At 36.5% G+C, this 26,686-nt stretch overlaps 1 protein-coding gene across 1 annotated transcript in view; it reads left to right on the top strand.

The window, feature by feature from the left end:
- The window catches only part of RSBN1 (round spermatid basic protein 1), a 45,379-nt gene that overhangs the window by 7,694 nt on the left and 10,999 nt on the right, over positions 1-26,686 (top strand). The window contains exons 2-4 of the mRNA XM_044238948.1: positions 4,199-4,872; positions 25,036-25,173; positions 25,483-25,625. Of these exons, the coding sequence (XP_044094883.1) occupies positions 4,199-4,872; positions 25,036-25,173; positions 25,483-25,625 (955 nt within the window). The remainder of the gene's footprint in view (positions 1-4,198; positions 4,873-25,035; positions 25,174-25,482; positions 25,626-26,686) is intronic.

Raw genomic sequence — 26,686 nt, 5'->3', positions numbered from 1 at the left:
TAGTTGATTATATTCGCACATGTGAGGATTTTATTTTGATTTTGGTTTCAGGTGTAGAATTTATCTTCTTTTTTTTTTTTTTAAGATTTTATTCATTTATTTGACAGAGAGAGATCACAAGTAGGCAGAGAGGCAGGCAGAGAGAGAGGAAGGGAAGCAGGCCTCCTGCCGAGCAGAGAGCCGGATGCGGGACTCGATCCCAGGACCCTGAGATCATGACCCGAGCCGAAGGCAGCGGCTCAACCCACTGAGCCACCCAGGGGCCCTCAGGTGTAGAATTTAGTGATTCCTCACTACCATAGGACATCCAGGGCTCATCATAACAAGTGCCCTCCTTAATACCCGTCACCCATTTAGCCCAACCCTCAACCCGCAGTTTGTTCTCTATCATTAAGTCTCTTGGTTTGCTTCCCTCTCTCTCTTTTTTTTTTTACTTTCCTGTGTGTTCATCTGTTTTGTTTCCTAAATTCCACATGAGTGAAATCATATGGTATGTCTTTCCCTGATTGATTTACTTCACTTAGCATGGTAGACTCTAGCTGCATCCACATCACTGCAAATGGCAAGATTTCATTCTTTTTGATGGCTGAGTAATAATATTCCATTGTGTGTGTATGTGTGTGTGTTTGTGTGTCTACACACCACATTTTCTTTATCCATTCATGACTCAATCAGTGGACACTTGGGCTCGGATGAGGATTTAATTGATAGTGTCATGCATTAATTTAGATACAGTTAGAATGACTTTTTTTTTTTTTTTAAAGACAGCAATTTGTCTCTCAGTTAAATATATCTTCCTCTGTAGACTTACATACTTCTCTTTATGCTTGCTCTCACAGTTCGGTATGTGAGAGCTTTCCTTAATCACAGATGTGGTTTGGCTTTTTTTCTGTAAAAGAACTCATGTCAATAAAATTTAGCTTTTGCACTGTAGGGAAATACTCAAAATGTTACTTCCTGATTATGTTCTCTGTGGGAAAGCTAAAACAGCCAATCAGGAATGGAAAGATTGTGAAAACTTTAGACACTTTTTTTTTTGAGATATAATTGACATATAACATTGTGTAAGGTATACAATGGACTGATTTGATACATTTATATTGCAAAGACATTGAATTTTAATTAATTTTTTTTTTAAGATTTTATTTATTTGAGAGGGAGAAAATGGTGGGGGGTAGAGGGAGAAACAGACTCCCTTCTGACCAGGGAGCCCAACATGGACCCCATCCCAGGACCCTGAGATAAAACCTGAGCGGAAGGTAGATGCTAATGACTGAGTCACCCAGGTTCCCTGATTAATGTTTTTAATTCAAGGCAAGGCAACGTTGATATTCTCATAGTGCAAGAAGGGCTAACATACTGTAATGACCTGTAACAACTTTGAATATGTGTGCCACTTTAAATTAGTTATCATAATAATTCAAAGGTAAATTTTGTTTATTCATTGAAATTCGTAAGCTGGTATGACACAAAGTACTCTAAAATTTCTCTATAAACAAAGGTGAGCTCTCTATATCAGCCTTAGATAAGAATCAAAATTAGAAAAACAGAATTAGTGAGGAGGTAGATTGACATTTATTTCATATTTTAAATTTCTATTATGTTGAAGTACGAGATTACAATCAATTTAAAGTCCCTTTCATTTCCTTGTACCGTGGTTTTTCTGATGGGCCCGTGTTGGATTATTTGAGTGGATGATTCTCATATAAATGAGTGTGGAATAAAACCCACAGAGACTTGGCCATGTTAGAAATACCATTGGTAAGCCGATAGTAATATATAAAATGTGTTACAATCAAGGCAGCTCCTTCTTGGTGTTAATTTCAGTGGCAGATCTAGGTCACAATTCATCTTCTGCATACCAAATACCTCCTCTGAAGCTTAAAATAACAGATCTATTCAGAGATAGTTTCTTTTTTTTTTTCCTGTGAAAATGCTAAAACATTTAGCAGAGGGTAATTAGATGACTTTTAAAATTGGTCTAACCTTTGTTATTTAATGGCATTAACATTTAGTTGCTTGGGAGAATTGCCTAAATTACCAATTTTTAACATGGGAAATGCATTTAATTTTATTTGGTAAGAAATAAATGACTGTTATAAGTGTTTTAACAAAATCTCAAAGATTTAGTTGTATATAGAATAAAAGATGGACTGCTTTTTTCTCTTTACAGTTTAAGCAATCCGATTACCTGTATATTTTGCTATATGGTCTCAGTTGAATCACAAGTGATGTTTGCAAATGAAGGGTTTTCTTTTTGTTTAAAAATGGATATTAAACAGAATGGAAGTCATTTGGTATCTGTATACTTTAAAGTCTCTGACTTATACTTTTAAATACTTTGTTTAGAAATTTTTCATAACTTGCAATATTTAGTGATTTGAAATGATTTTGTATAGAGTACTGTACCTATTATGTTTGCATATTATACCACATAAATTATTTACTGTAAATTTTACTGAATTTGTTATTCCCAGGTGTAGTCATAGGATCAATTGTAGTGTCTTTCTTAACACTGAATTACTTGAATGATGTCAGAAATACTGTTATTGGGTGGAAAATTTCAGTAAATACCACATTGAACTTGAAAGGTTGTTCAGGATATACCTGATATTTATTCCTAAATATTTCTTGCTAGATATGTTTTTGAACTAGTAAATAAAAATGTTATTCTACTTTGGGTTCGTCAATACATGATAATCCCTTAAAAATTAAAAATAAATTTTTAATTATAAAAGTAGTATGTGTTTATTGTAGAAAATTAGAAAATACAGATAAGCAAAAAAGAAAATATCTAGTTATTTATAATCCTACCACCCTAGATAACTACCATTAACACTTTGATATGTATTTCTTCAGGTACTTTCCTGTGTAATACATATATAAAACATGTGTAGATCAGTCAGACTTTTTCCTCTCTTTAGGTCCTTTGCTTCTCCCTGGAATATTTTTCCCTAGAAAACATGCCTGGCTTGTCTTAATATTTAGGGCTCAGCCTTAAAGTTACCTCCCAAAGAGAGGTTTCCTCAGCATCTAGAGTAGCTTACTGATGCTTTGTTTTTCTTGTTAAACTAGATTATAAAATCCAAGAGAATGAGGATTATGTCTGTCTGAGCATCATATCCGTAGTGCCCAGAAATGACCCTGGTATTTAGTGGGTACTTAATAAATGTTTGAGTGCTTAATGTTACAAACATGGGATCATATTATAAACACATTAGATGCGGAAAGAAAGGTAAGATCTATATTTCTGATCTTAGATTGCTTACAGTCTAGAGGAAAGGTAAAGAATTAGATTTGTGATAACATAGAATATTAAGTTTTGTGATAGACCAGTACAGTGCTAAGGAAGCACAGGGTGGGAAAGCTATCCAAACTGGGTAGGAATGAATTGTTAGAGAATGCTTCCTGGAAGATTGGCAGTGTAAGCATTTTATAACCTTGTAATTCATTAGTTCTTTTCATTTGTAATATAACTTGTAATGGCAGGGTGGTATTTTGTCAGTATGTAAGTACCAGAATGTAATCAACATCCTGTTACTTAGGATAGACATTTAAGGGGGAGTCCCTGAATTTAGCTGTCATGGATATTTTTGTGTATCTTCAGTTATTTTCTGAGGTAATTTTTACTTGGGAGTGGAATTTCTAGGTCCGATAATTTAAAATATTTTCAAGGCTTTTGATGTACATAGCCATTTTGGTGGGTGCCAAATTGCCCGTGGAATTTGGACCAATTTATAGTTCCAACAACAGTATCTTGAAGGCCAAAAAAGAAAAATCATGCTAATTTGGTAGGCAGAATCGTGTCTTACAGCTTAATTTGCTGTTGTTTGATTTAGCTGTACGCATTATAGCAAAATATGGTAAGCTTCAGTTTAGATTTTACAGTGGTTACTGAACAGATATTCCATACAGGGTGGCAGAAATGGACTTCTTGGATTTCCTTTACTTTGTTACTTTGTTGTTGTATTAAATTACATACTTACATATTCATTGTCTACTTTTTAGCATAGTTTTCAGCCCTGAATATTACTGTATTTTAAGATTTTTATCTCAGTCATTTTATAAACATGTAAGTTGTCATGGCAAATTCAGAGAAACTGAGAATAGGCCATTTAATTTGAGGTCAAGTACCGTAAGAAGTTTCTATGTTGACACTAGGCCTAGCAACTAACTTCTTTTTAATTATTGTGGCCAGAAACGCCAGATGAAAATGGTAAAACCCAGAGAGCTGATGATTTTGTCTTGAAGAAAATAAAGAAGAAAAAGAAAAAGAAACACCGAGAAGATATGCGAGGAAGACGCCTTAAAATGTACAATAAGGAAGTACAAACCGTCTGTGCTGGCCTGACCCGCATCAGTAAGGAAATCCTCACCCAAGGACAAATAAATAGCACTTCAGGAGTTAATAAGGAGTCCTTCAGGTATCTGAAAGATGAACAGCTGTGCCGATTAAATTTGGGCATGCAAGAATATCGGGTACCCCAGGGAGTACAAACACCTTTTATGACTCACCAGGAACATTCTATTCGTAGAAATTTCTTAAAAACAGGTACTAAATTTAGCAACTTTATTCATGAGGAACACCAGTCCAATGGTGGTGCACTTGTCCTTCATGCTTACATGGATGAACTCTCATTTTTGTCTCCAATGGAGATGGAGAGATTTTCCGAGGAGTTTCTTGCTTTGACATTCAGTGAAAATGAGAAAAATGCTGCTTACTATGCTTTAGCAATAGTGCATGGAGCGGCTGCTTATCTCCCAGACTTCTTGGACTACTTTGCTTTTAATTTTCCCAACACTCCTGTGAAAATGGAGATTCTGGGCAAGAAAGATATTGAAACAACCACCATTTCAAATTTTCACACTCAGGTAAGATAAAATCATTGTTAAATTGTTACGTAAATACAGTTTCTTGACAGTATTAACCTCATTCTGTTTCATTTGCACATACCAGCACGTTTTTTGATAAAAACTCATGGTAAACGTGATTCAAATCGTTAGTTTATTGCTCTAGTTGAAATATCTTAACTGCTGCACTTCTTTGGGATGTATCTGTTACTTGCTTGGTCTAAGAAACGCTTTATACATGTTAGACATCATTACAAGTCTTTATGGAAAACCAACTTGAAAACTAATCCAGTCTTTCAGAAATCAGGAACTATTAGTATAGAAGATGTGACTTAGATTTGGTGCCGTCAAGGTAACTTTAAGACTGACTTTTGTCATAATAAACACATGAGGGCATTGGCCTGTTTATTTGCCAGGATTTTGCTGTTTTTGTTTCTTACAGTAACTTGTTGGCAGTCTATCCCAGAAACATACCCCATTTACGTGACTTGGAAGTGTCACTAGGAAGACCGCCATAGCCTCTGCTCCTTCTGCCTATGCACTGTTGTAGGTGAAGACCTTTTCTAAAGCCTTGCTTGGGCAGCTAGGCTTAAGTCAGCAGGGAAATCTCTCCTTCCTAAGCAGTGGTTTTTAACCAGGCATTTTTTTTAATGAGTTACTTTAGGGCACAGAAAGAAGTTAATAACATATCCTAGCCACTTCCTTGCTTCCTTTTCTTACAAAGGATAATAAACATGAATGGTCAGCTGTAACTTGGTATCACAGATATAAATTCAAAACCAGTTTAGTGGAGAATATTTTACTTTTTAGAGATACATGATTATAATAACCTGTTTTTTCAGGTTATCTAATAATTTGCTGCCATTCTTTTCCTAAGATTTTTTTTTTTTTTTTAGGTATATAGACTGTTGCATAATAAGACTCTCAGCTGCCTGCATTATAGTGGTTTCAGGCCACGTGGATTTATTTGCAACCTCCTCTAACTTAAATCTTTTTAATGATTCTTACCATCCTTGCCTCCAGTGAGGGGAGTATCCAGTTTAGATTTATGAGCTTCAGAATTTCTCTAATTGAAGTTCTCTCTGCAGTAGAGAGAGCAGGAGCAGCCAATCTGGAGAGGTCGCAAGATGGGGCTGCCCAAGATGTTGGAACACGATGTGCAATAAAGGGCTTCGTCTTGGATTTTGGCCTTGTTACCACAATCAGGTACCGAAGTGCTGACTTTTGTAGTAGATTTTCTTTTTTCTTTTACTTTTTTTTTTTTAAAGGAGTTTTGCCCTTTGAAGGTTAAGAATCCCATTTTTATAAAGATCGCAGAGAAGGGGCTGAAAACAGTCTTCCTGATATAGGCCATAATCCCTGTAAGTCCCTATTTAACAAAGAAGGGTATCGCTGAGAGCAGAATTAACATGCTTCATCACTTTTTTAGTTGCAAAAATGCAGCAAATTTTCTCTTCTGATTGATAGACCGACAAGCATATCTGAGAAATAAGCCAGAAGTACGGGTGAAAAAAGTCTTGGTTTTGTTGTGGTGACTTTTTAACTTTTATGTCAGTTAGTCTATAATAGATCAAGCTCATTTGTCAATAGTATGCAGTCTAAACAGCTAGTAAAAGAAGCTAACTTTAAATATTCCCTGCTGATTTTTGTCCTCCAAATAATTTTTTTAAATGGAGCTGAAATTTAAATGACTGTACCAACAACTTACCTTGAGATTTACTTTGAGATTTATTAAAAAACCTCTTCTTAAGAACATAGGAGATCATTATTAAATTAGACACCTTTAAGCCTTCAACCAGATAAGAATATTGAGGACTAATGACTAAGTCCTGTGCTGTGGTAATCCTGGAACTTAATATTTTATTTATGAATTTTCAGTTGTTGGAGAAATATGGGGTGGGTATGGAGGTCGAAGTAGTCCATGAAACTTTAAAGTTGCACCTGTCAAATATTTGGCAGATGTTAGTATGGAGGCTAACGCAATAGTTGACATTGAGTTAGCAGTTCATGGTTTATAGAAATAGTTCCGCATTTGTAACTGAATGTTTGAAACAACCTATGGTGTAGGTAAGCAATTTTATCTCTGTTTTCCTTGAAGAAACTCTGAAGTTTGGAGGTGTTCATTGTTATCCAAGGTCATGTAGCTAGTAAGTAGAAGTCAGGGTGCTAACCTCGGCCACCTGAACAGTAGGCCTAACATTTTGGAAGAGACAAATGCTTTTATTTGTCTAACACTGTCATTGGTGAAATTAAAATAATCTTAAACACAATATGAGAAGGCTATTAATTTTTAGCAAATACCTTTATATTGTCGGGAATTAAGTGAATACCTTAAATATTTTGGACTTCGTTGTTTAATGAAGTCTTTTGAAGTTCTGTTAAGCCTGTAAATAAACTGAAGAAACTTTTTTTTTTTTTTTAAGATTTTTATTTATTTGACAGAGAGAGACAGTGGGAACAGGAACCCAAGCAGGACAAGTGGGAGAGGGAGAAGCAGGCTTCCCACCAAGCAGGGAGCCTGATGGTGGGGCTTGATCCCGGTATGCTGAGCCAAAGGTTGACATTTAACAACTGAGCCCCCCAGGTGCCCCAAACTGAAGAAACTTTTGTTACCTTAGACAGTTTTTGGAAGTTATTTATAGTTTAAATATGTAGCCATAATAATCATTCGTGACTGTTATTTCAAGATAGTTTATTTAGCGAACAGTTATTTTTCATTTATTTATATATTTATTTATTTAAGGATTTTATTTATTCATTTGACAGAGATCACAAGTAGGCAGAGAGGCAGGCAGAGAGAGAGGGGGCTCCTCACCGAACAGAGAGCCCAACGCAGGGCTCGATCCCAGGACCCTGAGACCATGACCCAAGCCGAAGGCAGAGGCCCAACCCACCGAGCCACCCACGTGCCCCTTTTATTTATTTTTTAAAGATTTATTTATTTGAGAGAAAGAGAGTGAGTGAGCATGCAGCAGGGAGGGGCAGAGGAAGAGGGAAAGAGAATCCCAAGCAGACTCTGCAGAGTCCCATGCAGGGCCTCATCCCAGGACCCTGAGATTGCGACCTGAGCTATAACCAAGAGCTGGACGCTTAATTGACTGTGCCGCCTCGTGCCCCTCAGCAAACCATGTACTAGACGTTTTGTTCTAAAAAGGACTTATTGATGAGCTCAGTTTGGTGGAGGAGAGGAATAGGGCATCAATTATAATACAATTTGCCTAAGTATTATGCATAGGGGAAACCTTGTAATAGAGGGAGCACAGTTTGCGGTGTTACCTAACAGACTTGAGGTGATTAAAAAGGGCAGTTTAAAGCATGTGGTACTTGAGTAGAGTCTTAAAAGGAGATTAGTTCTTAGCTAAATAAGGGCATTTTAAGTAAAGGAAAAAACAGCCTATGCAAACACACAGAGGCCTTAGAGAATGTGGTACTTCTAGGGAGCTGCACCTAGCCTGACATAGCAAGAGTACATGGTGACTATTGAGGGAGTTAAGGCGAGACGAAAAAATCAAGATTGTGAAGAGCTTCATATGACGTGCCAAAAGAAAGTTAGTACTTTTTCCTAAAGGTAATGGGGAAGTCATTGATGAGTTTTAATGGGGGAGTACTATCAAGTTATGTTTGCCAAGTTTACATAGGAATGTAAAGGCTGGGATTGAGGACAAAAATGAGATGGGGGCAAGAAGACTGTTACATTACTATGGTAACCAAGTCAGAAATGATCTCTGTCAAAACTGATACACTAGAGAGGAAGGGATGAAGTTTGAGAAATAATTAGAAGATGGGATTAATTGCAGTTGGTGAGGGAGAAGGATAGAGTCTTAAAATAGGGTTTGGACAATTGGGCAGATGGTGGTGCTGGTCACAAAGTTAACACAGGGTTGAAAAAGCTGGTTTCTAGGGATGAAAGGCGTTGGCGAAGAGTTCAGTTTGAGATACGTTGTGTTGGAAAGTACCTGTGAAGACTGAAGGTTAGAAACATCTATTAGGTAGTTGAAAAATATGAATCTAAGACTGGGGGACGTCTGTAGGCTGGAAATGCAGCAGTTAGATCCATTAGCATATAGGTGATGCAGGCACAGCATTAGAGTGGTAAAGAGATGAAGCTAAGAATGGAATCCTGTGATGTTCCCACATGTAAGTATGAGGAAAAGAGAAAGAAAGAGATCAAAAAGAAAGAGGTAGAAGGAAGATTAGGATACACATTTTCTAAGTTTTTAGAATGATGGAGTAATTAAGAATCATGCTTCAGGAGAGATCAAGTAAGATAAGGATGGGAAAATGTGAAGTTGCTCAATTAGGAATTTAATTGGAAACCAGTGCTTATCAAGACCAGTGCTTTGCAAACCATGGCTAAATATTGTGAGTTATGGGGCTTTTTTAGAAGCTTACTACTTTTTCTGTGTATGAACTTGGCATTCAGACCCCTGCCCACGTCTTCTGAATCAGAATCTGCATTTTAACAAGATTTGCAGGTGATTCATATACACAGTAAGGTTTGGGAAGCACTACTTTAGAACTTAATCTGCACTAGTCAAAGGAAGTAAATTGTAGGTTTGTTTTGTGCAAGAAAATTGTATCTTCTATTTTTCTATTTTTAAATTGTTGTAGTTTCAAAGTAGGATACACAAGTGTTTTTTGTTTTTTCTTTTTGCATTCTATAAAACTCAAATATTCTAACACCGAAGAAGGTGTTCAGTTCATGATAAATATCAGTTGAAGCACCAAGCTCATCCTCAAATTTGATTACTTTCAACAGTTGATTCAGGGTAACTTTGTAAAGTTGGGTTTCTTTCTTTCTTTTTTTTTTTTTTTTTAAAAGATTTTATTTACTTATTTGGCAGAGAGATCACAAGTAGGCAGAGAGGCAGGTAGAGAGAAAGAGGGGGAAACAGGCTCCCTGCTGAGCAAGGAGCCCAATGTGGGGCTTGATTCCAGGACCCTGGGATCGTGACCTGACCCGAAGGCAGTGGCTTAACCCACTGAGCCACCCAGGCGCCCCTCTAATTAAGTTCTAAATAACCATTGGCTAAATAACAATTTTGACCAAGAAGTTTAAGTGTTTGTGGAATCTTTGGGTTGATTAATGAAGAAAAAAATTAGTGTCCACTTAGAAATATATTTCTCCCTATATATGTTTATATATATAAGTATAATTTATTACTTTTTTGCTTAGGTGCTATGTCTAGTAATTATAAGTCTTCCATCTTATGGACTAACAGGATTTTAGAGTAGGTGGGGGCCTTTCCAAGCCTTCATTTTATAGATAAGGAAGGTCACATTTTGGTTATGTCCTTCCCAAGGTTAAATAGTGGCAGATCTTCAAAGAGAAATTGTTTTTTTCTTCTGTCTCTGAGTGGAATTAAATCCTATAGGTGAGGTTAGCAAGTTTTAATGTGTATATAAATGCAGATTTTGATTTTATAGGTCTGGGTTGGGGCTTTATAGTCTGCATTTCTGATGAGTTTCCAGGTGGTGCTGATACTCCTGGTCATGAGCCATCAATGGCTGTAGACTGTACAGGAATTGCAAGCCAAAGCAACAAGAAGAAACACTAAAACACTAAAAACATAATGAAATTAAATTATTAGTTGTTTTAAATGTTGCCATCTGAGATTATTTTCACCTTAGAGAGACTAGGTAATTGAAGGGTGTATATGGAAAAGTAGGATGTGTGTATGTATGTGCTGGGGAGAGAGGCAGTTGATTAAAAAGCTTGCCTACCATTGTAAGATTTGTTTTCTTTATCTGGCAAATGTGCATATTTTAGTTCTGTTTAAAAAAAAAATTCTGTATTCTGTATTCTGAAGTCTTTTACTGAGGCTCGTAGATCTTTATTTAGGTGGTGGTAGAAATTCTTAGAAATACTACTTTTATTACTATAAAATGGTAATGTCTTCTGCTCCAGAGAAAATCAGCAAGTGTTATTTCTTCATTGTGTGTTGTGACAAGCCCTAAAATGGGTTTATTAGGTGCTCCTCATCTTTGATCAATAAAATCAACATTATGGTGATTGGGTAGTACTGATTAGGAGAGCTGAACTAGAAGAGTGCTTTGTAGCTGTTAAATAACTGAGAAACTATTTGTGAACATCAGTGTGTTATATAAAAGGAGAAATAAATGCTTTAAGTAGCTGGCTTTATAAAATAAATCAGGATAGGAATGGTAGGTTTGGATCTTTCTTTCCTTCTCATTCTAAGTACATCTTATAATAAACTCATTTGAATCATACTGCTTTTTCAGTGTATGTTTTAAAGTGGGAATGCTTTTCTAGTCACAGATCACAAGGTTAGGAAGATTGCTGGCTAGCTTTTTTCTTTCTGTTTTTTAAACAATCAGTTTGAATAAGCTTCTTCCTAAAACATGAGTTCTGTAGAATAATTAGCCCTGGACTCAGTTGTGTGTGTGTGTGTGGGGGCATGTCCATATAGTGTATTTCTAGCTTGGTGTTCTTCTAAGTGTTGTTTCTGTGTGTGTGTGTGTGTGTGTGTGTTTAAGAATTTCTTTTTTAGATTAGTTTTAGGTTCATGGCAAAATTGAGGAGAAGGTACAGAGATTTCCTGCATATTGTCTGGCCCCCGTCTGTGCACAGCCTTCCTCATTATCAACATCCACCCCCCGAACCCCCCACCTATGGTACATTTATTACAAGTAATGAACCTGTGTTGATTCATCAATCACCCAAAGTCCATACTTCACATAGTTCACTCTTGGTGGTGTACTTCTGTGGGTTTGGACTAATGTATAATGACATGTACCCATTTTTATGGGAGTACACAGAATATTTTCTCATCTTAAAAATTCTCTGTGCTCTGCCTCTTCATCCTTTTCCTTTCTCTCCCAAACCGTGGCAAACTCTGTGATCTTTTTACTGTCTCCATAGTTTTGCCTTTTCCAGAATGTAAAATAGTTGGAATCAAATAGTATGTAGCCTTTTCAGATTGGCTACTTTGACTTAATAATATCCGTTTAAGGCCCTTCCATGTCGTTTCATGGATTGATAGCTCTTTCTTTTCTTTCTTTTTTTTAAATAATAATGCTGTTGTCTGGATATACTACTGTTATCCATTTACCTACTGAAGGACAGTAGGTAGGAACAACCATCTTGGTTGTTTCCAAATTTGGGCAGTTATGAATAAAACTGCGGTCTTCCAAGTTTTTAACTGACTTATGACTGTCCTTTTTAAAAAGTATTGAAAAGTAAAATGTATTTGGAGCACAGTTAAACTTCCTTCACAATTGGTGCAGGATAATTGTGAAGGCAATTGATATACGATAACTGTGAAGTTGTTTCTTTTTTTTCTTTTTGAAGATTTTATTTTGGGGGGGGGTGCATGCACTCATACGAGTGGGGGAGGGGAAGGGGGGGAGAATCCCAAATGACTCCCTGCTGAGTGTGGAGCCCCATGGGGCTCAATGCCAGGACCCAGACAGAGATCATGACCCAAGCCTAAGCCAAGAGTTGGGTGCTTAACTGACTAAGCTACCCAGGTTCCCCATGAAGTTACTTCTAATTTTAAAGGTTTATATATTTACAGAACAGTGTGTATTTTTAAATGTAATTGCTTGAACTTCTATAGCTATAAATTATAATTTTTTTTTAAATGCATGCAAAGCTAACTACTATTTTCTTATAGGCATTTTCTCTCTTGATTCTACAGTCCTTCTCCCCTCCCCGTTTGCCTTCTGATTTTGATAATGATGGAGTTTTCTCTGGCATTTTGTCTTTTGCTTCTGTGGCAGCCTTACTTTTTTCTGTTCCTTAGTCTCTACTTACCTCCCTCCAGTCCTCTTAATACTCCTCTACTCAACTTGTTCTTTGCTTTTGAGTGTCATTTCCAGGCCAAAGATTTTCAGATTTGCCAGATCCTAAGAATGATCTGGGGTTGCTGGTTGGATCCAAATACATATTTGGAATCTCGGGTTCCTCTACTGGAAATTGTGACTAGGTCTGGAGTGAGGCCTGAGATAAATACCTCAAGTGATTCAAATCCTATGAGCAGGCAAATTTAAGAAACTTTGAAAATATATACCATCTAACATTACTGTGTTTACCTTCATTTGACCTGTAGATGATCATTTTAGAATTTCATAGAAATCATAAACTAATGGCTCTTAGAGATAACCTTGTCTAACCTCTACGTAGCACAAATGTTTTAGAAATCACTTGTGGGCTGATAATTATTCAAGAGCTTATCTGTTTAGGTTTCATAAGGTTGCCAGTGGGCCCTCAACATTGTGTGGGAAGCTTGCTGCTTATCTTTGGTCAAATGCTTGTTTGCTCTTCATGAAGACTATTCAGACTCTATCTGTATACATCTTTTCTGTATTCCTGCCTATTAAAATAGAAAAGAAATCCCACCTCCTCCTGAAAAGCTAATTTTTCACCTGCGTTCTAGATTCCACTCCCTACTTTTCTTAGGATTGTCACAAAATATGCTTAACAAAATTACTGTTTTACTATTTTTACGTTATATAATTCATTGGCATTAAGTGCATTCACAGTGTTATATACAACCACCATTATCCTTTTCTACAACTTTTTCATCATCTGAAACAAACTGCACCCATTTGCTTAGGATCTTTATGCGTCCCCACCCCTGTAATTTTTCCCTCTCCATTCCCATTAAAAAGTACAAATTATAGTAAGTGAATGCTTTGTTTCCTTCATTTATAATAAAATCTAAGCTTTTTTTTCTCTACAGAAGTAAATCTTTCTTCTGAATTTGTGGTTTATTATTTTTGTGCACCTTCTAATATTTTGCTCTGCATGTATGAACATACAGACTATATAAAACTATTTTGTGTGATTTAACACTTTATAAATAGGATTTTATATATATCATTCTACAGATTGCTTCACTTGAGCATTGCTTTAGAGAATTATGTTGATACACGTAACTCTAGTTCATTCATTTTAACTATTTTTGGCATTTTGTTCTGTGATTTTATCACTATTCTCCTGTTCTTGTACATTAAGATTGTTTATAGTTTTGTAATATTACAGTATTATAATAGGAATATATGTAGAGCTATCCCCTATACATCCCATGTATCCTATACATGTTTGCATTGGAATTTCTGTTTGCCTTTTTCTCAGGTCCTGGGGTTCCATGACTATTCTGTTGACTGAACTCAGTGATTCAAATGAGATTTTATGTGTTTAAAGTCTTTATCCTACATTTTTTGTATAGTTCAGACAGGTGTGGCATTCTTGGTTGGAGATCATGTTTTTGAGATTTAGGAAGGCATTTCCTTGAGATTTATGAAGGCAAAGTGTTTTTATTTAAGCTCCTTGTATTGCTATTGAGAATTCCAGTATCATAATGATTCCTGATGTTTATAGGTTTTTTTTTTTTTTAAATCTCTTTGGAAACTTATTTTAAAACCTCTTTACTATAGAATTTCAGAATACTTAGGATAATGTATGTTGAGTTTTTTTTAATTGGGTTTTGTTTTTTAATTTATTATGAAATATTTCAGACATACATAGAGGTATAGAGTACTAAACACCTATGTTCTAACCACTTTGCCCAAGAAACAAAATGTTACTGATAAAACTGAAGACCACCTCCAACCCACTTGATTTTCTCACGTTTTATTGGTCTGAATTGTTTCGTATTCATTCTGATAGATATTTAGGCCTTCTTAATACGGAAATGCATATCCTTTTGTTTGGGTAAGTTTTCTTGTTTAAAATTTTTTTTTTTATTTTTAAAATTTGGTTTTTTTAAATTATTATTTATTTATTATTTCTTTGTTAATGTCCTTACTTTAGTGTTCATTGTTCTTTTTCCCTGAAACTTTTTTATTAGGATATTAGACTTCCTGACAGAATCTTTTCCGGTCACTCCTTTTATTTTTCTTTGTCTTTTTATTCTGCTCTCTGGGGAGATTTAACTATCTTCTTTTCCTCCTGTTGATTTATTTCAACTGTAATGTTTTGAATTTAAGATCTTGTTCTTTTTTTTAAATTTAAATAACTATTGTTTCATGCATGCAATCTCATCTTTCATCTCTTTGATGGTATTAATAATTGTTTTGAAATTTTCTTGTAATTTGTTTCATCACGTTCTTTTTTGTTTTAATCTTGTTTATTTATTCTCTTCAGATGTCTTGTGATCTGTTTATATTGAGATAAATGTTAATACAAAACTGATTAGCAACTGTGGACACATAGGTGGACGCATAGGTGGGATTGGCCATTTGATGGCTGGGTAGGGAATCTGGCCAAATCATTGTAAGAAAAGTTCCAAATATTAACATTTAGAGATCTTTTTTCTGGGGCTCTTAATTTCTACATTTAAGACTCTACCACATTTTTCCAGGGAATAGAGTAAGTTAAATCTCTGTTTGCTAGAATTCTTGGAGTTGAACTGTGGAAGTAGGTAGGTGTTTAATATATGGAATTTTACTTAATTGTCTGTTGTTGGTATAATGGTCTTTCATATTTGTGCCTGCTCTCTTTGTATTCCATATCTCTTGGGTTCACTTATTCTACAAGATAGGGGAAGAGTATGGCCTGGGGTAGGGAGTGGGGAATGTAAGCAGAGGGATCTAACTAATTCTTATATACATTTTTAACCCATCTTCTTTGTTTTAGTTCCATGCTTTGTTTTCCCCCTTCTGCTTAGCTTTTCCATGATTCTGTATCATAAACTGACTTTTGGTTATCTTCTACATGGTACTCAGTATTCAAAGTTCTCAATTGGCTAATTCCCCTGTATACTCTTCCCCTCGTAAAAAATGGTTTGCTAACTTGTATATGTCATTTTTTTACTTCTGTTCTTTTTGATCTTCTGGGATTCATAGCCTTTCTGTTTTACTCTGACTTGAGTGGGTTTTGATAAGGAATAGACATAAATCTTTTGTTTAGTTTACCATGTTTAAATGGCCATTCTCTTCACCTTTTCACCTTTACCAGATTCTTCCCATTAACATTAAGATGTCACACAAAAGAAGACTTAGGTGGAAATACATATTTTTGGATTAAGGAGAACCAACATCCAAATGATAAAAAAGAAAATCAGTGGTGGAGGAGTGCCCTATAGATACCAGTACATTCTAAAGATTTAGTGATTAAATAAGTGTATATTAGTTTTTGAACATTATTCTCTGAAACAGAAAAGTCAGTCTAGAAACAGGCCCGATTACGTACAGGCAGTTGATACTTAAAAATGATAGTACCTCGGTTGGGTTATGGACATTGGGAGGGTATGGGAAATGGTGAGTGCTGTGAAGTCCGTAAGCCTGACAGTTCACAAACCTCTGCCCCAGGGACAAATAATACATCATATATTAATAAAAATAATAAATAAAATGATAGTACCTTAAATCATTGATGGCAGAGAGATGATAGTGTTGGGACATCAGGGTATTTATCTAGAATTCATCTTAGTATCCATATCCCTGGATACCAAGATAAATTCCGAATGAGATCAAAGATTTAAATGTGGAAAATGGAGACATCAATGTAATAGAAGAAAACATGGAAGAATTCTTTCATAACTTTGTAGTTCAAAAGGTCTTTTTGACTATGATCAAAACAAAATAAAAATCACTGTCAACGTAGTCAAAAGGCAAGTTGTGAAAAATTGTATACAATTCATACAGAGGATTAACCTTCCTAAATTATTAAGGGCTCTAGAAGTAGATAAGAGAAACCGATACTAGTAGCCCAATTTAAATATAAGCAGGCATCTTGAATGGATAGTTCATAGAAAAAGAAATAGAAAAGGCCCTTTACTTCTCTTATTTGAAAAGATGCACAGCTTCATTCCTAAGAAAGTGAAATTAAAACTACTAAGATGGTAGTTTTTACTTACCAAATTAGTAAAAATCCAAAAGTTTGATAACAGTTGATTAGGCTGTGGGGCAACATATATTTTCTTAAAGTGCTTAGGGGGATTGGAAGTTTATAGAGCCCTATTGAGGGTTACTTAGTCTTTCTATTTAAGAAAATTCTCTCTTGATCATATTTTCTCCTCTTACTACCAACCTTTTTTATTTTCACAGCCTGATTTCTTGAAAGAATTGTTTACGTTTGCTGTCCACATTTTCTCATCTCTCTTCAGACCACCGATTTTGTTTCTGCCCTCATACTTCTTTGAAAAACCTCTCTTGCCAAGGTTACCAGGGGGCATTTTTCATCTTCATCTCACTGAAATCTCTGAATACATTTTGACCAAACTTCTTGAAATACTTTATTTTAATTTTTATTATACTGTGCTGTCTTGGTTTTCTTCTTAACCTCACTGACCACTTGACAACTGCTTTACATTCTTTTTTGTCAGCTTTTCTTCTCCTTTGGTGCTTTTCAAATTGGATCATCCTAGGCAAAGACGCGTGCTCTTTGAACTCTATATATGTTCTGTAGCCAATGACTAGCATTTATATCCTCAGTCTAAACCACTTGATTTCAGACCGAGCTGCCCTTTTGACATACCCACTTGAGTGTTACAGAGTACTTTGTATTGGTTCCAATTGCTCCTGTAACAAATTACCATAAACATAGGACCTTAAAATGATACCAACTTAGTTTCTTACTGTTCTAAAGGCTCTGAAGGAGAATCTGCATTTTGTTGGGTTTTTGCCTATTTCAGCTTCTGGTTGCCTTCTCTATTTCCTAGTTTGGGGCCCCTTCCTCAGTCTGAAAAGTACATCACTCCACTCTCTGCTTCCATCATTATATTGCCTTCTCTGTACTTACTTCTCCCTGTGCTTCCTCCTTATAAGAACGCCTGTGATTACGTGGGCTTACCTGGTTAGACTAGGCTACTCTCCCCATTTCAAGATTCTTAATTTATTCACAACATTTTTTTTTTTTTTGGCCATATAAGGTGATGTTCATAGGTTTCAGGGATTAGGACCAAGATATCTTTGGGGACCATTATTCAGCCCACCACACAATTGAAGCTCATCATGTTCAGACTTTAAGATATTACCTTCACACCCAAACCTGGTAGTCCTCCCATAGAAAGAGTGGTTTCTCTATCTCCTTGCAAAAGTCAGAATCTGGTAAACATCTTTGATATTCCCTATCATATCCAGTCTGTCTCCAAGTCCTGGCAATTTTATCTCCTGGATATTTTTGGTTTTTTCTTTCTTTCTTTCTTTCTTTTTCTTTTTAAGATTTTATTTATTGGACAGAGAGATCACAAGTAGGCAGAGAGTCAGGCAGAGAGAGAGGGGGAAGCAGGCTCCCTGCTGAGCAGAGAGCCCAATGCAGGGCTTGATCCCAGGACCCTGAGATCATGACCTGAGCCAAAGGCAGAGGCTTAACCCACTGAGCCACCCAGGCGCCCCTCGCCTCCTGGATATGTTCAGATCTTTTTTTCTTTATCATTTCTTATTATCTCCACTGTTATTAACTTAGTTTATCATTTCTTATTTGGATATTACAGAAGCCTAAGTCCCTTTTAGTACCCCTCTGAGAAAATGAAACAAATAACAAAATACAAGCCCCCTCTGCCCTAAAAAGACAAAGGCAAGTCGATAACTTTCCTTTTACTACTTGAGATCCTTTAGTGATTTCCCGAATATTTAATGTAGTCTTCAGGGCTCTCCTAATCCAACTACAGCTCATTTGTCCGGCCTCATCCTTATTTTTTTCTTTTGCTTTCTGTGTTTAGCATCATTAGCTTTCTTTTAGACCTTGGAAAGGGTGATTCTTAAGGGGTTTTGTTTCCTTTAAACTTGTTTTACAGATTTCAATTCCATGTTACTTCGAGGAAAACTTTATTCTCTAAATCAGGATCTCTTGTTCTCTTTCACAGTGTCTTACTCATTCCATACTGAGGACTTGTCACAGCTTATAATTAAATATTTGCTTAGATTAGTGTCTGCTTCTCCCTACTAAACTGTAAGATTCCAGGGGCCAAGAGTGGGTCTGGTTTGCTCTGTCTGTGGTTAGGACAGTGTCTGACATGTAATTTACAGTAAACTTTCAGGGAATCATACTGGTTTTCCCATAGTTCCTTTTTTAAAATTGTATGAGCATACTTTTCTACTTCAGTCTTTTCAAGTTAAATACTTTAATTTCTTCAACTTTTTCTGATTTATCTGGTTTTCAAGTCACTAATCATCTTAACTGTTTCCTTTGCATATGCTCCAGTTACAGATTTTTTAAAGCTCAGAGCAGGAGCTAATACTAAGATGTTATCTGTGCAATACGGAGTATTGTCTTCCTTAGTATAGAAAATACAGGCATACTTTGGGGATACTACAGTTTTGATTCCAGACCACCACAATAAAGCGAGTCAGATGAATTTCTTGGTGTATATAAAAGTTATGTTTGGGGGTACCTGGGTGGCTCAGTGGGTTAAGCCTCTGCCTTAGGCTCAGGTCGTGATTTCAGGGTCCTGGGATCAAGCCCCGCATTGGGCTCTCTGCTCAGTAGGGAGCCTGCTTCCCATTCTCTCTCTGCCTGGCTCTCTGCCTACTTGGGATCTCTCTGTCTCTCTCTCTCTGTCAAATAAATAAAATCTTAAAAAAAAAAAAGTTACGTTTGCACTGTACTGCATAATCTGTTAAGTGGGCAATAGCGGTATGTCTAAAGAAACAATGCATATACCTTAATTTAAAAAAATACTGCTGAAAAATGCTAACTACCATCATCTGCTTTTGGCAAGTCAGTCTTTTTGCTGATGGAGGGTCTTATCTCGATGTTGATATCTGCAGGGTGGCGGTTGCTGAAGGTTGGGTGGCTTTGACAGTTTCTTAAGACAGCAATGAAATTTGCCACATTAATTGATTCTTTCACAAACAGTATCTCTGTAGCATGTGGTGCTGTTTGATAGCATTTTACTAAAAATACAGAACCCAGGTTTATAAAAATATAACTTCTTTCAGAGTTGGAGTTAGTCCTCTCAAGCCCTGCTGTTGCTTTATCAGTTAAGTTCATGTAATATTCTAAATCCTTTGTTGTTATTTCAACAATCTTCGAGTATTTTCACCAGGAGTAGATTCCATCTCAAGAAATCACTTTTTTTGCTCATCCATCGGAAGCAGCTCCTCACCTACTTAAGTGTTACTGTGAGGTTGTAGTAGTTCAGTCCCATCTTACTTCCCAGCTCCACTTCTACTTAAAGTTCATTTGCTGTTTCCACCACATCTGTAGCTATTTCCTCCCCTGAAGTCTAGAACCCCTCAAAGTCATCCATGAGAGTTGGATTCAACTTCTTCCAGACTCCTGCTAATGTTGATATTTTGATCTCTTCCTATGAATCACGAATGTTCTTAGTGGCATCTAGCAATGATGAAAACTTTCCAGAAGGTTTTCTGTTTACTTTGCCCAGACCCATCAGAGGAATCACGGTTTGTGGCAGCTATATATAGCCTTACAAATAAAGACTTGACAGTTGAAATGACTCCTTGATCCATAGGCTCCAGAAGAGATGTTGTGTTGGCAGGCATGAAAATAATAGTAATCTTGTACATCTGCGTCAGAGCTCTTGGGTAACTAGGTGCATTGCCAGCGAACAGTGATATTTTGAAAGGAATTTTTTTCTCTGAGCAGTAGGTCTCAGCAGTGGGGTTCAAATATCAGTTAACGATACCGTGCAAGCAGATGTGCTGTTGTCCAGACTTTGTTGTTCCATTTACAGAGCACAGGTGGAAGAGATTTAGCATAGTTCTTGTGGACCCTGGGATTTTTGGAATGGTAAGTAAGTACTGGTTTCACTTAGAGTCACCAGCTACCTATCCTTTGATAAGAGAGTTTGCCTGTCCCTTAAAGCTTTGAAGCCAGGCACTGACTTCTCTAGCTATGAAACTCCTAGATGGCATTTTCTTTCAATATAAGGCTATTTTGACTGCATTGGGAATTTGTTGTTTAGTGTACTTACCTTCATTCATGATCTGAGCTGGATCTTCTGGAGAACTTCCTGCAGCTTCTACATTAGCACTTGCTGCTCTACCTTGTGCTTTTCTGTTACAGATATGGCTTATTTCCTTAAATCTCATGAACCAACAACTTCTGTTAGCTTCAGACTTTTCCTTCTACAGCTTTGCCACCTCTCTCAACCTTCATGGAATTTGTAAGAGTTGGGCCTTGCTCTGATTAGGCTTTGGCTTAAAGGAATGTTGTGGCTGGTTTGGTCTAACTACATCACTAAAACTTTCTTCAGATCAGCAATACTGCTCTTTCTTATTTGTGTGTTTCATGTGGTTGCACTTTTAACTACCTTGAAGAAATTTTCCTTTATTCACAAGTTGACTATTTGGTGCAAGATGTCTGGTTTTGGGCCTGTCTTGGCCATTGACATGCCTTCCTCATAAGCTTAATCATTTCTGGCTTTTGATTTAAAATGAGAGACATGTGAATCTTCCTTCACTTAAACAGAGACCATTGTAGGGTTATTAACTGGCCTAATTTCAGTTTTGTTTTGTCTCAGGAAATAGGGCCTAAGCCTGAGGAGGAGAGAGAGAGATGGGGGAATAGCCAGGCAATAAAGCAGTCAGTACACATGGCAATTTTTATTAAGGTCACTGTCTTATGTGGGTACAGTTTGTGGTGTCCCAAAACAATTTTAGTAGTAACATCAAAGAGCACTGATTATCATAACAAATACAATAATAATGAAAAAGTTTGAAATACGGTGAGAATTACCAAAATATGACACAGAGACTGTGACACTGAAGAGCAAATGTTAGAAAAATGGTGCTGATAGACTTGCTCTTGTCAGGTTGCCTCAGACCTTCAATTTGTAAAAAAATGCAGCTACCTGTGAAGCATAATATATGTGGAATGCCATAAAGTGAAATGCAATAAAATGATGAATGCCAGTATACAAGATACAAGAGACGACATAAGCTAAACCACCATAACAAAGAGTTGTCACATACAGTTGCTGGAACAAAATAAAAGTTACCCTCTTGAGTAACAAGTCTGGAGGTTAAGTGGCTTGGTTCTGTCCCATGTCATCCAGGATTCTCTTTTCCTTCTGTCTTTTAAGTTTTGCCAGCCCCTTTGGTGGTAGTGTCTGTGTATTTGAACCTGGCTCTCAAGAGACAGAAAGAAGTGGAGAGCAAGCTGCTTACTTATAGAGGCTTGCTTCGGAAATTGCATATGTAACTTACACTAACGTCTCATTGGCCAGAACTTAGTTCCAGACCACACTTGGCTGCCAAGGAGCCTAGCTTATTGGCTATATGCCCAGGAAGTTCTGTTTCTAAAAAGAAGGGTAGAAGTAGTAGTTTGCTTGTTTGGTATTGGCATCACACAGTTGGTACATGTTGCATTTCTGGTCATAAATGCTGTCTATCTTCTAACTTGTGCTGTTAATTATTTAAATGCATTATAAACAGTAGCATTTATGAATGTTTTTTACCCAGGTGATAGATACTGTTAGTCAGCATTGCTATTACTACTGTTTTTCTTTGGCCACAGCTTAATGTCTGATTGTTCCATTCTTTCTAGACACAGGATAAATTATAAATTTATAATACACATTTTTAAATAAATAATTCAACAATTTCCTCTTTTTAGGTTAGCTTTCTCTAAGTAGTAAAGGATGGTTTGTATTAATTCATGTCGCATATTAATTATCCCAGGTGTTTGCATTTTAAGTCATTTTCAAGTTAAGTGGTATTGATTAAATTACTGCTTATAGTTCAGGTAACTTCAAGCATTGTGATATAAAAATATTCTGCTTACTTTGTATGTAAAATTTAAAGTAGTGTGAATTCCTTCAAATTAATAATGCATTAAGAGTTGCATAATCTTGGGGTGCCTGGGTGGTTCAGTGGGTTGGGGCCTCTGCCTTCGGCTAGGGTCATGATCCTGGAGTCCTGGGATCAAGCCCTGCATCAGGCTCTCTTTTCAGCAGGGAGCCTGCTATCCTTCCTCTCTCTCTCTGCCTGCCTCTCTGCCTACTTGTCATCTCTGTCTGTCAAAAAAAAAAAAAATCTAAAAAAAAGAGTTGCATAATCTGAAAGCTAGCAAAAGTGGTATGTGGCAGTGTACTTTTTCATTTTTCAGGATTAGTCTTGAGTTTTTTAAGCTTTAAATTGTGATGTATCTCTAGGATAGTTCTCACATAAAATGCCACTCCTGTGTTTTTGAAAGTCCATCTTGGTAAAAGGAACTTCTGATAATTGGGAATAGTTGGGGGGAGATTTATAGGGGGACTGATCCCTGAAAGCATGTGATTCCCAGAACTGGTATTGAAGGTTAATGAATCTGCTTGAGTTGTTTTAGGGTGCTTAGCCTAGAAAGGTTAGAATAATGCTTAGAAAAGCTTTCCTAAGTAGAAAAGCTTTCCTTACCTTTTTATCCCATGATCATTTTTTTTCCTAGTCTGTCTCCCCTGGCCTTTTCGTAGCATGATGACCATACAAATAAATGGAAAGTAACTCATACAAATTATATGCAAGGTGTCCTGGGTGGTTGCTGCTTAACGATTATATAAGCTGATATTGAGAAATACACATAAGGAAATAAGAAATCCCTGATACTTGAGAACAGGAGTTAAGACCTTTTTTCTGTGTGTATTGTGTTTGAGTAAGGGTGCCTATTAAATTGTCTACAGAAAAAAAATAGTAGGTTCTGAAAATGCTGCTAGAGATCTAATACTTTATAAAGAACTGTGTAAGAAATACTAGATTGTCATTTATGCCTTGTATTGAGGCAAAATTAGTATATATTTAAAACAGTAATGGAATCTTCTTTTTTAAAGATTTATTTCTTTATTTTAGAGACGAGAGTGCATGTGTGGAGGGGGCAGAGAGAGAGAAGGGGAAAGAACATCTCAAGCATACTCCCCATTGAGTATGGAGCCTGACTCAGACCATGACCTGAGCTGAAATCAAGAGTTGGTCACTTAACCTACTGAGCCACTCGGGTGCCCGTTTTTAGGCTTTTCAATCTAATCTGCACTTTAACTAAGGTAGAGAATGTTTGGTTACTGATCCAAGGTAGAAATCCTGGTTAAAATTAAGCATTTTAGTCTAGTCATCTGTATGCACCAGTCTTTCTTTACTCTTGAGAAACATTAATTTTAAATTGGAGGTAGGAAGGGTGCCTGGGTGGCTCAGTTGGTTAGGGTGTGCCTTTGGCTCAGATCATGATCCAGAGTCCCAGGATCAAGCCCTGCTTAGCTGGGAGCCTGCTTCTCCCTCTGACCCCTCACCCTGCTCATGCTCTCTCACTCTCTTCTCACTCCCTCTCTTAAATAAAAATCTTTAAAAAAAATAAATTGGATGTGGGAGTACAAGAAATGACTTAGAAGAATATCAGATTGTATCAAATAAATTGCTAGATTCCATTTAAAAACATTTTTTTAAATTTAAATTTCAGTTAGTTAGCAGACAGTGTAATATTAGTTTCAGGTCTGCTACTAGATTCCATTTGAATGCCAGGATTTTCTGGGCTACAGATTGGTATAAAATACACCTTAAGTTCACTAGAGAGTTGTTAGAAAGAAAATGTCTGTGTGCTTGCAAGTAACTTTAGATTTCAGAAAAGGAAAAGGTCATGAAGGGTGATCAGGAAGACCTCAGAAGAAGTCTTGAACTGATCTTTTAAAGATAAGATTTGGATTGACAGAAAAGAGGACGTTCCAAGTAGGGCAGATTTACGAGAAAAATCTTTGCAGGTAGAAGTAAGTTTGGCATAAGTTGGATAGACAAAAAGATCAGTTTGCCCAGGGCAGAGGATTTTATAAGCAAGTAATTGGAGGAGAGATTGGGTTTGATAACAGTCAAGCCTGGTATCTGGCCTGATGTGAGTGAAGATTTCCACTAGGGAATAAAGAATGGATATGGGAAATTAATCTATTTTTTTCTTTGCCGTGCCAGTTTTACTGTTTATTTAGTGATTTTTTGCCTTAAAGATCACTTTGTTATTATTACAATTATTATTACTTATTTTTAGTGTTTACAGAGTACAAAAATCATCATCCTCAGAGAAATTTAAGTATATCTTAATGTCTTCAGTGTTTCTTTGAGATGTTGGGATCTTAGGTTAATTTGCTCTTTGAAATTTCTGTTTGTGGCACTTACCACGTTAATGTGTTTGTCAGTGTGCTAGGGCACCTTTCTGTAACTATGGACTTTATACAAGGTACTGACCATTGAGTTCTTAATATGTAGAAGAAATAGCAACAGTAGAAACAATATTCTAATTCTTTAATTATATTATAGTGTACTTCAGTCGTTTCTCCCCCCTCTTTCGTTTTATCTCAGGTCAACAGGACATACTGCTGTGGCACCTACCGAGCAGGTCCCATGCGGCAGATAAGTCTTGTTGGAGCAGTAGATGAAGAAGTTGGTGATTATTTCCCAGAGTTCCTTGATATGTTAGAAGAATCACCATTTCTGAAAGTGAGTGTTAATTCTAATTATTAAAGTTCTGATCCTTACTTTAGTGGACACTTTCTCTTAAAAAGTATTAATATTAAATTAATCTTGTCTGTTTAAATTTTATCCAGTGTTCTGAATAGAAATGTGTAGAAAATTATTGGTTCAGAATTTTACATGTAAATTATTATCTAATATAGCATTTATTTCTACATACACATACACAAAATAAACTTCCTAGAGCTTTCTTTTGGTTGGGGGTAGTAGAGAGGTTAACTTGTAAATAGTCAAAAACAAATTTTTTTTAATGTTATTCCTTCATCTGACTTCTAGATGACTTTGCCCTGGGGTACACTTTCCAGCCTCCGACTCCAGTGTAGGTCCCAGAGTGATGATGGGCCGATCATGTGGGTGAGGCCAGGAGAGCAGATGATCCCTACAGCAGATATGCCAAAGTCACCCTTCAAAAGACGACGGTAAACATTTATTTTTCCCAAACAAGGAAAAGCATTTTTTAAAAGTTTGGTGGCTTCTAAGAATGATTGAGACCTGAGCACAGTTTGAAAACTGTCTAGATTGAAGAGCTAATTTAAGGAAATCTTCAGTGGTCAGTTCTTCGTCCAGTCTACTCATTACATAGTCATCAGAGTGAGGCATCCTTCTAAAACAACAAATTTAATTTTTTCCTACTTTCTTAAAACCTGGGTCCTAACTGCCTGCCAGATACAAGTCTAGACTCCTTTGTGTGGCTCCAAGGATCTTTCATAATCTGGCCCCAGCAGTACTTTTAGCTGGATATGTTTCTAGTCTGTTCCAGCCACGTAGAGTTCAGTTTTCAAATAGCGGTCTTTCACAGCTGTATGCTTTTTGCATTGTTCTTTTTACTTAGAATGGCATCCCCTCCCCCATCTTCTGCCTGACAAACTCTTAATAAATTTTCAAAACTGAACTTGGCTGTTACTTCCTTTGTGAAGCTTTGCTTTGTTCCCATAGGCATTTAATTGTTCCCTTCTCTGTGTTCACACATTATTCGTTCACTAATGATCTGTTTACGTGTTTCTATTTTTACTAAATTTTGAATCCTGAGAGAGTGATTGTATTTTATTCTTCTCAGTCTCTATGGACAGGTGATTAGTAGTGTTTGCTGAATGAAACCAGTCATGTATATTTCCTATAGTAATTCATATTGGGCTAACACATTTTGTGATTTAAACACTTAAAACAAATTTAGGTTAATTTATTCTAGTACTATGAAAAAAATCTCATTTTAGTAAGAGTGAAAAATGACTTATATTTGCTTAGACTATGGAAATAACCCCAAATAAGTATCCAGAAGTGAGTTTGTTTGTTTATTTATTTACTTTTACAAGATTTTATTTGAGAGAGAGCAAGAGAGAGCACGAGCAGGGAGAGGGCAGAGGAAGAGTGAGACGCAAACACTCCACTGAGCTGGAAGCCTTATGTGGGGCACAATCCCAGGACTCTAGCTTAACCACCTGAGCTACCCAGGCGTCCCCAGAAGTGAGTTTTAATGGAT

Source organism: Neovison vison, chromosome 2, assembly GCF_020171115.1.
Source record: "Neovison vison isolate M4711 chromosome 2, ASM_NN_V1, whole genome shotgun sequence".
In the NCBI taxonomy this organism is placed as follows: domain Eukaryota; kingdom Metazoa; phylum Chordata; class Mammalia; order Carnivora; family Mustelidae; genus Neogale; species Neogale vison.
Note: the sequence above shows the minus strand (reverse complement) of the source record. Positions and strands in the feature narration are given on the sequence as shown.